Source organism: Tachypleus tridentatus, chromosome 8, assembly GCF_004210375.1.
Source record: "Tachypleus tridentatus isolate NWPU-2018 chromosome 8, ASM421037v1, whole genome shotgun sequence".
Taxonomy (NCBI): domain Eukaryota; kingdom Metazoa; phylum Arthropoda; class Merostomata; order Xiphosura; family Limulidae; genus Tachypleus; species Tachypleus tridentatus.
Window position 1 is genome coordinate 105,025,571 of NC_134832.1, and position 17,536 is coordinate 105,043,106.

At 32.8% G+C, this 17,536-nt stretch overlaps 1 protein-coding gene across 5 annotated transcripts in view; it reads right to left on the reverse strand.

Annotated features, from left to right (window-relative positions):
- Positions 1-17,536, reverse strand: part of hpo (serine/threonine-protein kinase hippo) — a 66,302-nt gene that overhangs the window by 33,889 nt on the left and 14,877 nt on the right. For all 5 annotated transcript variants that reach the window (XM_076450621.1, XM_076450620.1, XM_076450619.1 and 2 more), the window contains 2 exons: positions 13,225-13,305; positions 8,430-8,610 (listed from right to left, as the gene is read on the reverse strand). In XM_076450621.1, the coding sequence (XP_076306736.1) occupies positions 8,430-8,498 (69 nt within the window). In that variant the 5' untranslated portion in view covers positions 8,499-8,610; positions 13,225-13,305. The remainder of the gene's footprint in view (positions 1-8,429; positions 8,611-13,224; positions 13,306-17,536) is intronic.

Consider the following 17,536-nt stretch of genomic DNA (forward strand, 5'->3'; position numbering starts at 1 on the left):
ACTGGAAAACACTTTCAAAATAGTGAAAGAAAACAGGCCTCACACTACAAAACTATCAAAGAGACAAAATTTACTAAGCTGTATTGTCTTGCATTTAGTATCAGGATTTCTTTCTAAGATACCCAGAAAACAGAAAATTCAAATAATCTTCAAAAACAAACAAAAACTTTGGGTTCTGTTTGGTCAAACCATCCAAAGAATAAAGAAATGTGTGTAAATGACCAAAAGATCTTTGCATATTAGAACATATAACACAAAAAAGGTTAACCAATAATTCCTATAATAAATCATCCACTACCTAAAATGATAAAACACATCACACTCTACAAGATACGATCAGTTCCTTATGGGATACTCAAACTTTAACATTTTCCCATTAGCAGGCCAACCCTTTTACCCACTTTATGATAAGCTTTTGTGTTCAAATGTTGCAACAACTATTTCATTTTCAATTCATATCATACATGTGTGTGTGAACATTTTTATTAAAAAAATAATTAATATTAATTATCTGTTAATATTTCTGCTTCCAAGAAAAGAACTGTTACACACATATTTTATAACTTTAATGCAATACTGTCATTCCTTTTCTGCAAAAATTGTAACCTAATGTTTTCTAACATAACTAATACTAACTTGATTTTATTGTATTCAGGACAAATTGTAAGAACTTAAGTTTTACTAAGTTCTACTGACCTGAATTTCAGAGATAGTTTTAGGTTGTGTTTACATGTTGAATAGTTTCCTATGGACTTCTCTTACACACTCTAATCTGAAAACATTTTGGACTTAACACAAAATCTAAAACACTGCCTCCAAACTTGAAAAGTCCATAACAAACTATTAAATAAATTTCACAGTAATGTTATATAATATTCTGCTCCTTAATATTTATTGATATATAACGTTATTGCAACATCTTCATTTACAAAATACTCTTACATACTTATTAATCAACATAATTCATTACTTATAAGCAACAATTACACCAATTAGTGTAAGGTAAAATAATTTATTAATCAAAAATCACTATTTCTGATCATTATTCTTTTTTAATATTCCAACTATTGAAATAATCAAAATATTGCAACTATGATTGACTATTTTTAACTAATTTACAGTTGTTCACTTTAATCCATTGGTGTTGTGAATCAGGAAAATAAATCAACTAATCAAAATTAATGTTTGTGATTATTACTATTTTTGATTAGTTCAACCATTCAAGTCTCCTGAGAATTAAATTAAATTAAAGAATCAATTTAAAGGATTAATAAACCTGGTTAACCAGTTACAAAATTCCCCTAAGACCCAGATCAACTTGTATCCCCTAGCACATTTATTTTTTTTCTTTCAAAGAATCTTTTGTCATTTGGATTAGATATTAAACCTGGTAAGAATATTTTAAAAAATGTTTGAAGATCTGTGGGTTCAAATGAAATCCAATTATACATTAATTATTAACTTCTAAACCTTTTATTTAACTGAGTGTTTCTCTGAAAAAAAACCACAAAAACAATTGTTTGATGATACAACTGTTTTCTCAATATAAAAACCAAGTTTCCAAAAATAAAAAATACTACTCAAAATATTATTCTCAATATCCTACTTTAATGTAGAATATTAAAAAGCTGTATGAGGCTAACTAAAAGAGAAAGCACTCATAAAACAAAAGCAAACTAAACGAGTATTCATGTATGACACTGAAACTATACTAATCAGATTCGAACTGGTATTCTGAAAACAAAATAACAATATAAAAGCACAAAAACAATTAGATAATCTTACTTTCTCAGGTCATTATATTTTGTAGTCTAACTAGTAAAGTCTATTATATGAACAACTCTGTCTATAGAAAGTGAAAATGTATTCAACACTTCTTCAAATTATTTGGCCATTTGTTTTAATATTTCTTTTTCAGATGTTTCAAAAAAAACTAAAAAAAGGTTTACATAATCACATAATCTCAAAATAATTTATTTATATTCCCATATGTGAGAAAAATCAAAGTTTATATTTTAGTACCAAATTTCAGCCTTAACAAGTAAAACTGAATTAAAATATTACAAAATGCATTTTTTAAAAAACATTAACAAAATTCAGAGGCCATGTTATCTGCCAGAATTTAGTTTATATGTATTAGATACGAGTCAGAGAATAAAAATAAAAAATACCTAACATAAAAAAACAAATCACATAAATATTATGTATGCCTAAAGCAATATGCTGTCCTTTCTCATGACAAGGAGGTCAAACTGAGGTCTACTAATGACAATGGGATTTAAAATATGGATTTTTGAAAGACATTATACAGCATTTTTATACATACAATGTTACCACGTGTCATGTTGGTGCAAAGCTTTCTTGCATGTTGTTGAAACTTAAAATGTCACTATTCCACTCAATGAGCATAAGGAAGGGGGTAGGGAGGAGATTAACAAGGGAACCCCAAAGAAAATGCCAAAATTTCTGTTAGTCCGTCAATCCTGAAATGTCCTTTATTGGCAACAGTGCAATGGGCTATCTTGTAATCCTATTTTAAAAAGCCAGCAAGTGCAAGCTAAGGAAGCAAACAGAATAACCCCTCATGCTGGCTGTTTCCATGACAGACCATGGAACAGGTACAATCTAGATTAGATAATAGTCAAATATATACCATAAGGATACCTTAGATGGTCTTGTGGAACAAACTCAACATTTCACAATAAGCACATGTGAAACTAGGGCAAATGAGATGAGTGTTTCACCCTGGTTCCCTAAAGATGTTTGAAAATAATCATACCATGGGAAGCACTGTCAGCCACCTGGCAGGGTCCTACAAGCAAATATTGTAAAGGGGAAAAGTAAAGATATTTGTCTATCTAAATATGGTGAATAGATTGTAGAATTGCAAATGAAAGCAGTCAGTAACATATAGGAGATGAAACAACCATATGGTGAAGATATGTAGCAAAATTCTAATAATAATTTGCCAGGATGACTAATGGGCAGTTCAAACAGCAGCGTTAGTCATTGAAGTTGGCACTTCCAGTCCTGGTTTCGAGTTATTTGATGTTATGGTCATTTTCTAATTTCAAATCAAACTAGATGGACTGTGATTCTTAAAAGGGAATCACATTAAAAATGATCTAATGTATAATTTAAAAACTTAAATGGCATTAAAAAGATTAATAACCTTTAAAAAACTAAAAACATTTCCAAGGTGAACAGTGTCACAATCACCAATAACACTGTCTAACGTTATGGACAAATCTTGGGGCAGAACATGTTTAAAATGATGCCATTGTTGAGAATCATAATGACAGCAAGAAAGTAATATGTGGTTTACTGTGACCTGAGTATCACACAGACTATACATTGGTGCATCAGTTCCAGATAAAAGAAAACAATGAGTTAAAAACTGTGACCAATGCGTAGTCTAGTTAGAACAACTTCCTCTTTCCAATCCTTACGGAAGCAAGGCAGCCAAAGTCCAATATAGGGTTTTATTTGGAAAAGCTTGTTTTTGCGTTGCTCACTCCAAGTCGACTGCCAGCTGGCACAGAGCTGAGCCTTGAATACAGGACCATAGTCCATGTATGGAACAGGCACAGCAGTGATAGTGCCAGAGCAGATAGATTTAGCTGCGGTGTTGGCAAGCTCGTTCCTGCAAATACCAATATGGCCTGGTATCCAGAAAAACCGGAGAGAAGTAGATGTTAAAGAAAAATGGGCCAGTCGGTTTTGAATATCGGCAAGAACAGGGCGTGAACTATAATGTCAAGCGATTCCAGGAACAGTAGAGAACTAAGCGAGTCAGTATAAATAGTGCAGTTTGGATATTGCTTAGCTTTTATGTGTTCCAGGGCCCAAGAAATGGCATACAGTTCAGCAATGAACACAAAAGCTGTAGAGGGGATTCTGCGTGCAACCACCGAACAACAACAAACCATAGTAGAGCCCATACAGTTACCTGATTTCAAACAATCTGTATAAATTGGAATGAAAGGATGGTTCAAGAGATGTTCAGCAAATAACAGACAGTATTTCCAATCGGGAGTGTATGCTATTCTCAGATGACTTAAAGACAGGTCACATTTGGGGACTGTGAGAAACCATGGAGGGATGGGCTGACCAGTGGATACAGCAATGTTATCCATGGGCAGACCCAATTTATCTAACTGTGCCTGCATATGAAGGCCAAAAGGAGCATGGCAGATCGTCTGTTCTGAAAAAGTATGGCCCACTGAGGAAGGAAAACACAACCCCAGGTGGGATGCTTTGGTAAGGAACGTAGTTTTGAAGTATATAGTAAAGACAGTTGCAAATGGTGGAGGTGCAAAGATGGTTCATGAGACTCTAAGTATAAGCTCTGAACTGGGGAAGTGTAGAAAGCCCCATTGCAGAGCTGAAGTCCTTGATGAGGAATGGGGTCCAGCATCTTTAAGGCCAATGTTCTGGCATAGCCATAGATCAGTGATCCATAGTCAAGTTTTGATCGAATAACAGCATGATATATTTTAGCACAGAACATCGATCTGCTCCCCAAGTGGTGGAAGAGAGAACACGGAGGATGTTCAGTGTTCTTGTACATTTGACCTGTAGCTGCTTGATGTGTGGTATAAAGGTCAGCTTATGGTCAAAGATAAGCCCCAAGAACTTTGTCTTGGAGATCACAGGAAGCACAACTTCACTGATACGGAGTTCAGGATCAGGGTGAATACCTCGTTGGTGGCAAAAGTGCATGCAAATGGTTTTAGAAAGTGAGAAGTCAAAGCCGTTTGCTGTGGTCCACTTCAGTAAATGATTGAGGGTAGTCTGTAGCTGCTGCTCAGTATACATGTTTGACAACTGACACTGTTTTGCAAAATGCCATACCTCCATGTTGTATCTTAAGCATTCTTAATGTCAAAGAATATTGATAGATGTTGTCGTTTGAGAAAGGCTTCTCTGATTGAAGTTTCAAGTCAAATCAGGTGGTCCACAGTGGATCGCTGTCTTTGGAACCCATACTAGGTGGGCAAGAAGAGGTTGTTTGATTCATGGAACCAAACAAGACAATCATTAACCATCTTCTCTAGTCTTCCAAAGACAGCTCGTCAAAGCAATTGGACAGTTGTTTGAAAGAATCTTGGGATCCCTCCCAGGCTTGGAGAAAGGTATGACAATAGCCTGGCACCAGTCATCATGAAAAATATTCTTCTACCAGATATAGTTAAAAACAATCAGAAGAATAGCAAGAGTAGCAGGAGGTAGATGGCACAGCATTTTATAGTATACATCATCAGGTCCAACTGATGTACCACCAGACTGATGATGGGCCAGTTTAAGTTCCACCAGTGTAAAGGAAAAATTATAGTCATAGAGACAATCAGCTTGGAAGGAAAAAGGTGATCACTCTTCCCAAGTCTTGATAAATAAGAAGGTGGAGGGAAAAGCAGAAGTGCTAGATACCTAGCAAAAGCTTCACCTGGAGTATTGGCTACTTCCTGGCCATCAGAGTGTAAGATTGAGAAGGGGACAGAATTATATTGCCCACTGACCTTTCGAATTTTGTACCACATGACTTTGGAATTGGTGGTAGAAGATACGCTGGTTGTGAAGTTAATCCAAGATTCCTTCTGGTTTTGACATCTTACCAACTGAGCATGTGCGCAGGCCTGCTAGAAAGCAATGCAGTTCGAGAGTGTGGGATATCTATGGAAAGTAACCCAGACCTGTTTTTGAGCCTTCCATGCCATGTGGCAGGCAGGATTTCACCATGGACGAGGATATCATGGAACTCATGTAGAGGTTTTAGGAATACATTGAGCAGTTGCTTGTACAATAAACATTCAGTTACTGCTGCCTTACAGATGGTAGGATCAAGTTCTGCTAGAGCAGTGAAAGAGGGCCAGTTTGCATGATCCAGATTCTACCAGTAAAAGCTGGTCAGGTGGCATCAACCAAGGCCAGTCTCTCTCAAAATTATAGGAAAATGATCACTGCCTCATGGATTATTGTCAACCTTTCATGAAAAATGAGAAAATAGTGAAGGGGAGCAAACTGAAAGATCAATACCAGTAAAGGACTGACAAGGTGCATGAAAATAAGTAGAAGAACCAGTATTGAAAAGAGAAAGGTTGTGATCAGAGAGCATATGCTCTACAGAGCCGACAAGTCCCTTCTGAATGAAAAAGAGAGACATTTGCCTTAAAGCTTTATCTGAAATAGAATGTAAGATAATAAAATGAGGTACAACAGATGTTACATATGTTGAAGATTGCTGCTCAGAATCTTAAAGACATGGTCATTTACCTATGGACTGTTTTTTTCACTATTTTATTTAAGTTTTTAATTGGAGGATCCATAATAAAAAAATGAAATTTCGGTGCCCACTGACCTCACCCCTCATGGAGCCATAAGAAGGGATGCACTACAATGTCAAACAAAGACACTGAGGCAACACCAGGGTTTCGTGGGCACTATACCCAAACATCATCATCAAATACAGTATCCACAACACCTGTTAAAAACATCCAACACTGGTACTTGGTTGACCCTAGCCGAATGACCCAAGGGCACCACCCCAAAGCTGCCCGTCTACAGGAATTCAAGGCCAAAGTGGTATGTTAGGGTTGAACCCCTCAACCACCAGGATCCTCTCCTCCCCTTCATGGGTCACCATGCACGGCAAACACATGGGTGGATGTTTAGATCCCAGAGGAGGTAAACTGAAAGAATAGAACCTTCCCTGGGAGGTCCTGTCACCACGTACAGGAATCCACACCAAGGGGGGTGATCATTGTATTACTGTGTTATGTTACTAGAGCATTCTAAATTTTTCTCGAGTATTATTCCATCATAATATATCAAAGTATGCAGAAAGTTCTACACCTCAGTTGGGCTATTTACAAATACACATCCAAACTGTAATTCAAGAAAGAAATGTTGTCAATTAGATCTAGACTGTGTTTGCAAGTTTAGCTGTAAAAAAACACCTATAGTGGTGCTTTTTTGTAAAAGTGAAATTATTACACACCGTATTCTAACAACAGAGTAGAAAATAATAATTTTTTTGTCAACTGTGTTCTTAAGTAATTGAACAAACTTACACAGCCTTTTGATGAAAAGAGAATTATTTAAAACTCTGAATGCAATTATGGTAACCGATAGTATAAGTGAAATTATCACTGATTGTAAAAACAAAGAAGAGGAGAATAATTCATCTTGTTAAATGTCTATTAACAAAGTGAACCAGCTTGTGTAGACTTTGACAAATACAACTGGTTATTTGAATCTCTGGATACAACTGTGGTGATTAAATGTGTAATAAACATTTGTATGTACATTTGACTTGTTTTAATATATTATTTTAAAAGAAGTGGACTGTGTACTGTTTGTTTATTGTTGAAACTTATCACCAACAAGCCACAGACACCTACTGTAAAAAGTCCTGCCTATCCATACATAAATGTATATAAAAACCTAACAATCCTGAATAAATGTAATAGATTATTATTAAAGTTTTCAATCTGACATTATCTAATAGTTGTGCCAAATTCAACAAATGATCAAATCATCACTATACAAAAACGAAACAGGTCTTTCTTTCAATGAAATAGTTACTACAAAGAATACGTACAGTACATGATTTACATAAAATATTACTGGAAATGCCTACTGATTTTCCATTACTAGTGTAAAAATTCTATTTAGTCATACATTTACTATAAAATAATTTAAAAAAAATTCAATCAGCAAAATTTCACTGAAACTACATTACAAAAAACTCAATACTGATGAAATAATTATCAAAATAACATTATGTACATCAACTTAAAAGGAATTCTGTTTTGCTAGCTTTAATGCTGTATATAACAGTGCTGTCCAATGAAGTGGCCACTTAACAAACAGTGCTTAATCACCCTTAGTTCATATATCAATACTTTTCAGAAGCATTGTACCAAAAGTTATATGGCTACTTAACTGAGTACTGAATTATCTGCAAATTACTGACCAAAAAGGTAAGTTATATTCACTAATATTGATTTAACATTTTAAACAATTATTTGGGAACTCAAAAAATAACATCAATAATTATCCTAGTGAGATACAAAATAAATAAAATGAGAAGATACTAATTAACCATCAAGGCATTTTAAGTATGTTTAAGTTATTAATGTACCACTAAAAAGTACTTTTACTTTAAGTTACTTCCTTAATTTATAACTACAAAGTTTTAGTTAACAATTTTATTGCAAAAATGAATTGTTTCTCTGCAGCTGTAGTTTAGTTTCCAATTGTTTTTAACAAAAGCACTGTTTTTAGGAAGATCAAATCTGCTTCACTGTATAATAGCTGAGGTTTAAGTTTGAAATTAACAGATTAACCCTGTTCCATTAAGCAAGTCATTCTGGAAAATTCACAATGAAAACAATTTAAACTATGTGACAAAAATACTTTAAACTTACCCATAAGTCAGTTCCTTTGAAGTAGCTTCCATAGTACTTGACTACAAATGGACTATCACATTGTTGCATAATAGAGATCTCCTTAATGATTTCTTGTAAATCTGTATCAACAGGAACTTGTTTGATAGCCAGTACCTGGCCCGACTCTTTGTGAAGAGCTTTATAAACACTTCCATAACTCCTACAGGAAAAAAAGACGTGCTTTAAGAACATCAATAACAATGTAATTACAAATATTGATATGTGGTTTATATACACTGATGTACTTCCTAAAAAAAAACTAAAGCAAGTACACGCAGTATATAAACATTCCTATGATTCTCACAAAAGGTACACAGTTTATAGACTACTGTAACCCCTGCAAAACAGTAACGTGTAGTTTATATACAATATAGTGTGTGTATATATTTTAGCTATATAAAAAAGGTTAATGTTGCTTTAGAACTCTGAACTAGCTCTTGGGAAAAATAAGTAAATATTTTAAAACAAATCTGTATGATATTTTGAAGAAATTTCAGAATTTCACAAAATGTATGGTAAAAATACACAAACTTAATAAACTCTGATATATGACCGATAAAGTAATACCTATATTCAATCAATCATGTTATCCCCAATTGTGAGAGTTTTGCAACTATTACTTCTCTGTTCTTTATTTGCCTAAAGTAATTTTAGAAAATTCTAAAATTTTCTTAAATCAAAAATGTATTTCTAATAACACACACCTCCTCTCAAGCTGCAGCTATTACTCAGTTGTTAAGGTTTCTTTTCCTTTATCCTTCTAAACATTAGTCTAATTTTTTCCCACTTACTCCAGTCTTTAACTCTCCACTAAATTGCCCTTCACGATATCGGTCTCATAATACTCTCTAACTACATTAATGCACCTTCTGTCCTGATATTGTATATAAACACCTCCTTCACAGAATATTTTCATTTTTTCAAGACTCACCCAATATGCAGTCTGGCTCTTAGTAAGGAAGGAAGGATGGGAGAATGTGACAGAAGATATTATTGGAAATACATTTTCTACATACATACTTTCACTCCCACTTATAGCTAGAATCTCACACTTAGAAGGTGGAGGAACTAGTGAAGGCATTATCCATACAAAATGCATTTGCATAGATCATGGGCATGCCAAAAGAAATAAAAGATCAGCACCTTAGTGGGGGAACAACACTACATCCACAACATGTTCTTTTCATCCAAAACATATATCATGCATTGAGGGTGGAATCTGATGTTATTTGTCATCACTACTGGCCAGGCCCTAACCACAAAGACTAAGTCCCACTGCTTGGAGTAGGAATTATGGGGCAATGGTTCCTAAATGCCATAATAATGGCTAGGGCATGAATAATATATATGTAAGTGAATCCCAATCTGAATGATGTGTTCTGAGCTAGTAGAACAACTAGGAGAATGTAAGCAACACCAAAGTGGACAAACTTTCTCCTCAACCTGAAGTAGTCCAAAAGGCAACACCCCTAACTCAGAATGGTGGAATCCTGTATGCCATACTCAACCTGAAAAACAAAACTTGTATGGTCTGGAATTATGAACACCTCATCCTCACTCCCCACATGCTCCTGGACAAACATATGAACAACATTAGGAAGTTGGAAATGTAATACGGAGAGTCAATTCCAATCCAAAACCAATCGAAGTTAGAGATTTAATATCCGGTCTATGGTAGGAGGATATTATAAGCCCTCTCATATGTGAGGACTTATAGTAATTAGGCCAGCTTCAACCAAACCCACTTCTCCAGGAACCAACATCCAAGTTTTGGTAAGAAGTAGGATTGCTAACCAGAGGTGTAAACTACAAAATAAATGCATGTAGCTGGTTCAGCATACTAACCCCCATACATAACTGATCTACAATACAGTCATACAGACTCCAATAACAGGCAAAGGGGAAAATAAAAAACTCAAAACCAGATGCTGCAGTCAGTAAGGAAGGGGAAGAATAAAACGATATGGGTGACATAGAGAAAACACAACTGTGATATTAAATCTAAAAATGGTGACTAAGGTCATGATGCTTGAACAGTGTGAGAAAATGCCTGTGCAGCAAAGGATGGGAGGAGGCTATCAAAGCCTGCATAATCAGGATCTAAGTCATTAGGTAATGACAGAATTGCTCGTAGCTCAAGAGATACTTCAGATCCCATGCAAGGCTGCCATTTTCCAATGCACTACTTTTGACTACTTCCACCAACAACACATTACCTACAGCCACTGTCACAGACTACTGAATGCCATTACCACCAGTAGCCATTACAAACACAATACTGATTTGTGAATTCATAAATATTGACTAATTACCAATAACTGTGTAAGAAAAAGAAATCATAATCAAAGAAATCCAACTCAACAGTGATTTATATTCAAACTTTTGAAATGTAAAAAATCTGGAACAGAATATTTTCAAAACACACTAAGGATGGAACAAAATGTTGGAAATCAACCACTGTGTCTTAAGTCTCTCGTGCCAAATCAACAAGTGAATATTGGATTCAACTGCAAAGAATCAGCTCTGATACAATGGTTTGTTGCACTCCTGTTGATAGAGGATTGTTACATACTTAAATGCAACTGAACCACAGGGTATACACACAGATTTAGGTGGGAGTTTTAAGCTTAGTTGCAAGCAAAATTTGCAAATTAGAGAGTAGTCAAATTGAGAATAGCTCTAAGTGTTAACAGAGATAAGTAATTATATCTGAATGAGTGTGTTCACTAGTGTGAGTGCAAGGTGATTTTCATGTTAAAAAATTAAGAAACTTTTTTCCTCTTATACTTTTTATATTACTTTTGTAACTTCCTAAATGAGTATCAATTTTTGTTTTTAGTAAATCTTTACATTTTTATCCCAATTTCTTTACTTTAACCCTATACAGACTCAAACTTACCTGGTAACCACCATTAAAATACAAAAATTTAAAGTACATATTTTCCATTCTAGAATAATTGCACATCATTACAGAAAATTCAATAATTTATTCTAAAATAGCTTAAGGCTCATAACAATCTATATTTGTTTATTTTGATTGTTTTATTCCACTTTAAACAATATCAAACTGATAATTGCACTATACAAGCTATAAATCACATGGCAAACATGTAATTCAAGTTACAGTACTGAAAGACAACGTATGAGTTACTCACAAACAAACTTTATGGAGAAATATATATATATTTTTAAATCTTCTTAACCAATAATTTTCTAATATTTACATTTTTATTACTTTTATAGTAGCAAATAGAAAAATACAATAAATGTAATCTTTATGTCTAGCCTCTCATTTTCTTTCTATTGGTCCATCGATAAAACTTAAGCTTACTTTTCTTTGTAATGGTACAACATTAGATAATTTTTACTTATTTCAAATATGCACTTAAGAATACAAAATAATAATATGCACAAAATGAATGGTTTACTATAATTATTATAATCTAACTGGATTTATAACTGAGGCATAAGTATCTTAAAATACTTCACTTGGTTACTCCCTCTGAACTTAACAATTGTAACTTTTGGACTGTAGACAAAATAACGAAAAATACCTGTTGTGAACAACATAGCATTATATGTCAAAAGTAAATTAAAATTATATTTCTTTACTGATCACAAATGATGTAACAGAACACACCCAGTAAAATTATCAACATGTTATGAGAGAGGGGATGTAACAGGTGAGCTTGACAAATAAGTCTGACTTTCTAGTTTATATCTTTGAAAGCAAGATTAAAACCTAAAAAATTACACTATGCTTTGGTGATATTTATAAGGAGTAACTTACATTATACTCAGGAAACCAGAGAAGTGTGAAGAACAACATAGAGAATGAGTCCATGATGGCAGGAAACTCACTTGAAGTAAAAATACATTTTAAAGATGACTGGTATAATAAGTATTAAAACATTAAGTAAAATAAAGTACAGAATGTTTTGACCTTCTTAGGTCACCTTCAGGTAAAAAAAACAGGAGTTTGAAACTGACCATTGTTGGGCACATCTTAGGGACGAGCGTATGAAGGGGTATGAGATCGTAAGGGGCTTTGCAGTAAGATGTTAGGTTATTAATTAAGATAGGTATAAAAGGTGAAACAATATAAAGGAACACCTTTATGCTTATATTAATTAATAACCTAAATTCCAACTGTAACATCCCCTACAATATCGTACCTGTTCATAGACTCAACCCTAAGATGTGTCCAGCAATGGTCAGTCCCCTAACTTTCTTTTGTTAACCTGAAGATAACCTAAGAAGGTCAAAACATTGTTCTGTACTTTATTTTAAAGTTTTAATACTCATACCAGCCATCTTTAGAATACATAGAGGTACAAGTATTTAGGTTGAGATTGAGATTTTATTTAAATATTCCATATAATTTATTAAATATGTGTGTTGCCAAGTTTATTTTTATGCATTAATAATAACATTTATTTAAATCATGAAAGTAACTCTAAAATGATATGCCATGCACACAATGACCTGCCCATAGTTAGTATTAATATTCCAGTTCTACATAATATATAAAAAATACATAATGATAAGATTTACTGGCACACTCTTCTTTTACAAATTAATTAATATGTTTTAAGCAATTTGTGAATGTATTTGTGTGGTACCAGTTTTACAAAATAAAATCTTGTCTTTTTAAATTCTTGATATAAATGAGGTTTTGTAATAATCTAGAATATGTCACTGAAGAACACATCTTAACTAGACCTTCACATCAAAAGTTGATATTCACACTTCCTTATGAATAACACAAACTTACCCTTCTCCTAGCTTACAGATAACGTCAAAAACTTCTTCAGGTTGCCTTGTTAAGCTTTCTTCACTTAGTTTCTTTAACTCACTGTTTAAAAGAAACAAATACTATTATAATGTATTTACACTGAATATAAAAACATATGCATTTTAAATGTAAAATAGTAAAACAAAAAAGTTTGAGTTTTATTTAACAGATAAGAAAAATTGAACACCGAATACCTATTTCAGTGTCCTTGTATTTTTCTATAATAATGACCAGATTTGCAGCTACTAACATAGTAATATAAATGTTTCTGTAGGTCTCGGATGATAAGAGAGCTGAACATCAGTCCTATTTGACATTTACACCTCAACAACATTTAGTTCAGTACTTATGTGTAATTTTAGATTTTATTAAACTGTTTATAGTATATAAATTTTCAGAAATAACATAGACCCTATAAAAGAACAAATTACTTTGCACTTCTTTATTAACACTCCTAAGAAAAGTGGCCTAATAGGCCCTAGAGCAACTTGAAAGGTTATTAATATTAGGCTAATAATTTTGTATTTAAATGAAATTTCCTTTTTCATTTAATGAAATGAAATCAATATTATTATTATTAATATTAGGCTAATAATTTTGTATTTAAATGATATTGCCATTTCATTTAATGAAATGAAATCAAATGAAATGGCAATTTCATTTAAATACAAATTTATTAGCCTAATATTAATAACCTTTCAAGTTGTTCTGGGGCCTATTAGGCCCCACTTTTCTTAGGAGTGTTAACCAAATCCAAATGATCACAGTGAACCATGCTTAAAGAGTGTTGTTACATGAATAAAACAAAAGTAATCTAAGTAAAATTGTACACAAGAATGATGTTGAGAAAATGTGTTATCAACTTGACAGCCCAATAGGATGAACTTTTTGAACCAAATACACAAAGCTACAGCATAATTAATATTCATATTTATTATTTGGGTCAACAGTTGTAAGGGTTATGGCACTTAATAACAACAGCAACAAAAACAATGTTTGCAAAGAAAACCAAAATACATAAAATATTAACCAACACAGAGTAAAATCAAAATATGAATCACTATTAACTATAATGACTGTGGTTCAAAACATTAAGATATGTGAAATTAAATACAATGATTAATGTAACACATTAACTTCATTAATGTATAGATCAACACTGATACTCTTCATTTCTGTGATAATCTATTGTGTATTAACTCCATTTAATTCATGTTATTTATTTCACTCTAAAATACAATGCACATATATTACAATTACAATTAGAATAATGGATAATTATTTTCAGAAAAGGTAGCCCTAACGTGCAGAATGTCCTCTCAGTTGACTAATGTTATTGTTCACTTGCTTAGATAAAACAAATGTTTAACCATGACAAGGATATAAATATTCATCTCTCAAATTTCAACAGCTTTAAATTTAATTATCAAGAAAGATCCTAATGTATCAATCAAGCACTTTATAACTCCCAGTTACTTTTACAACTACTCAAAGAAGGTGTCTGTATCTGTAAGAAAAACCTATTAAGGCACCTATCCATGGTGCCTGAACATATGTGCAACATTTAGTTGTTAGCCTGTGAGTGGGAGTATTACTAGTCTTAAATGTGATGCCCACCAGATCTAAAGGGAGCAGCAACACAAAATCTAATGCTATTTATAGTTTCAGTAGCCCTGAAAACCTGTTCTTAAACCCTCATCATGCCTAAGTATGCTTCTTTGCATATTTTAGTTTCATTTAGTAAGGAAAGCTGTGCCATGTAGATAAACACCCACCAACATACCTCAAATCTGCCTTCACTAATTTGGTCTTGCTAGCTACAAAACTGTCAAATAAGTAAGTAGCACAAAAATACAAACATACATGTGAACAAAGCTACAAGATGAATTAGTATAAGATAGACAAGTTCCCTATGTATTTTACAGCTCTCAATTATTACAATCCAGTGTCTCAATGATAGTCTTTAATTTTCAACATGTATTAGGCAATGACAATAAACAATCCCCCAAGTAATGCAGTTCATCATGATGTCTTTTAATTTTCCATAAAATTGTATATTGTAGCCACAGTCACAGCAACATTTTCTTTGAGAAATCCTATCCTCATATCACCTTTTCTTTATCTAACATATTATCTTCTTGATTTGCATTCAAGTTACCATACCTTTAGTAGCCAAAGTTTCACCAATAGTAGTTTTGCAAGTTTTGTGAAATTTGAAATTTTCTTAAATAAAACCAAACATTTACCTCTTTCAAGAGCTTCTTGACCAATAAATGTAAACACCATTTTCAAACCTAAACTGTTAACACAGCAGCAGCAGGAGGTTCTTCAAAGGTTTTTATATCATAAAGTAGAAATTATCCTGCTAGAGTTAGACCAAGTCCCAAAGGAAAAATGAACACATTAAAAAATTACAGTTTAAGAGTAGCTATGCATGTACAGATAGCCCTAATGATAGTCTCTTTAAAAATGTTAATCCTGTTTGAAAACAATTGTCCAGTGAAAAATACATATATCTATTTCAAGTAATAACTGTTTTGTTTTCTTACCATCAGCTGACAACAGAGTAGTTTTGCACATTAAATCAGACCACCTAATGAGAAACATGTTACTCTTAACACACAATTTCAATACTACTGTCATCTTTACCAAAAATAAGGCTTAAGTTTCATCACTTCACTACCACCACCAACACCAAAAAAACAAACAAACAAGCCAAACATAAGTGCTAAATTTGTTTTTATGTACATTTTTAATTCATTGCTATAAAAATACCTAAAACGTAAAAGTCAGAAACTTATTAGGTTAAATAAGATCACAAATAAAAATGAAAGTTTAACAGAAAAATTAAATTTTCCAACATGATCTGTATGAGAGCTTCTCACAAATTACACACCTTGGGCTATGTTGCTACCACATGAATGAGTTTTTTTTTGTTGTTTTTTTAATGTGGGATTAGTTCTTAGATAGTGTTAAGAAAAAATAATAAAATTAAACAAAAACAGTTACAAAGGGAATACAGGGATGAGTATTTTAGGATAAATAACTATAATTGTCTGTTGAAATATGCAGTCCTTCTACAAATTAAAAAAAAGGATAATTTAGAATTATTTCCTATCTTTTATAGTGGTAAAAAGATCTATTAAATGGACCAAGAGGAAATAACATACAAGTTGTTTTACTGAAAAAAATACTTTTGATATTCATTTAGAAGGTTCTAAAAATTATGGAAATTAAAGTTAAAAACTATAACATGAAAAAGTATACTTTATCTTAACGTATCACCACAATATTTGTTGCTTAAAATATTTTTTATGTATGATTGTCCAACAGTAAGCTTAAGCAATGGTTTGTATATGCCTAAATTGATTAGGAACAACTTTTCAAATAGATTGAATGACAAGGTAAAAGCAATGGGTTATTATGAAAATTACTTTACACTCAAAATAATCAGTTATGACTCCATATTTGTACAGACAAATTTGTATAAAAATTACCCAAAAAATGTACAACATAATTTGTAATGTTTTTAAAAGCTTAAAAATTTTCATAGAGATGTACTTAACCTTCAAACAGCAAAAATACTGTAAGTAGCAGCTCACCACAAATGTAAAAAAATTGGGGGAAAAAATTCCTTAAACACAATCTTTAGCATTCTTATTATGAATTCTAAACAAAATTTGAAAGAAAATGAAAACAAAAGCATAATAAATATTTACTTAATACAAGTTAAAATGTTTTTAGGGTATGAAAACATTGTACAATTCATAGTGCTACTCTACATTCTTTACACCAGGTAATCACCATCTTTTGCTTCTTTTCTTGTTGTATGCATACATAAATGACATTATCTTTGTTCACTTTTTCTAGCTCCTAAAGATGGAATACTTTCTAAAAAGTGCCAAGAAAACACTTCTTTTCCAACAAGTCTATAAGGAACAGTAAGGATATGTCTTCCTAAGAAAGGTCTTGTCACCCTTCCATACCTTCCTAATAACACTGTACAACAAAGTTTTTGCTTCTTGAACACTGTTGGGTGTTCCTTAATATTTTTGGTGCTGATCACAAAAATCACATCCAAATTTGCCCATCACATACTGTTTCACTGAAATCTTCAGTTTTGTCATGTTTTTATTTATATTTGTGTCCAAAAATTTTTGTTTTATGCAGTCTGGGCATGAAATCAGGCCTGGTTGGAAGCTGTTCTGTGGAAGTATGCAGCCCAGGCATGCCTAGGCAGGATGGAGCCAGCTTGATACTGTCTCAGCAGGCTGTAAAAGTGGCTTGCATA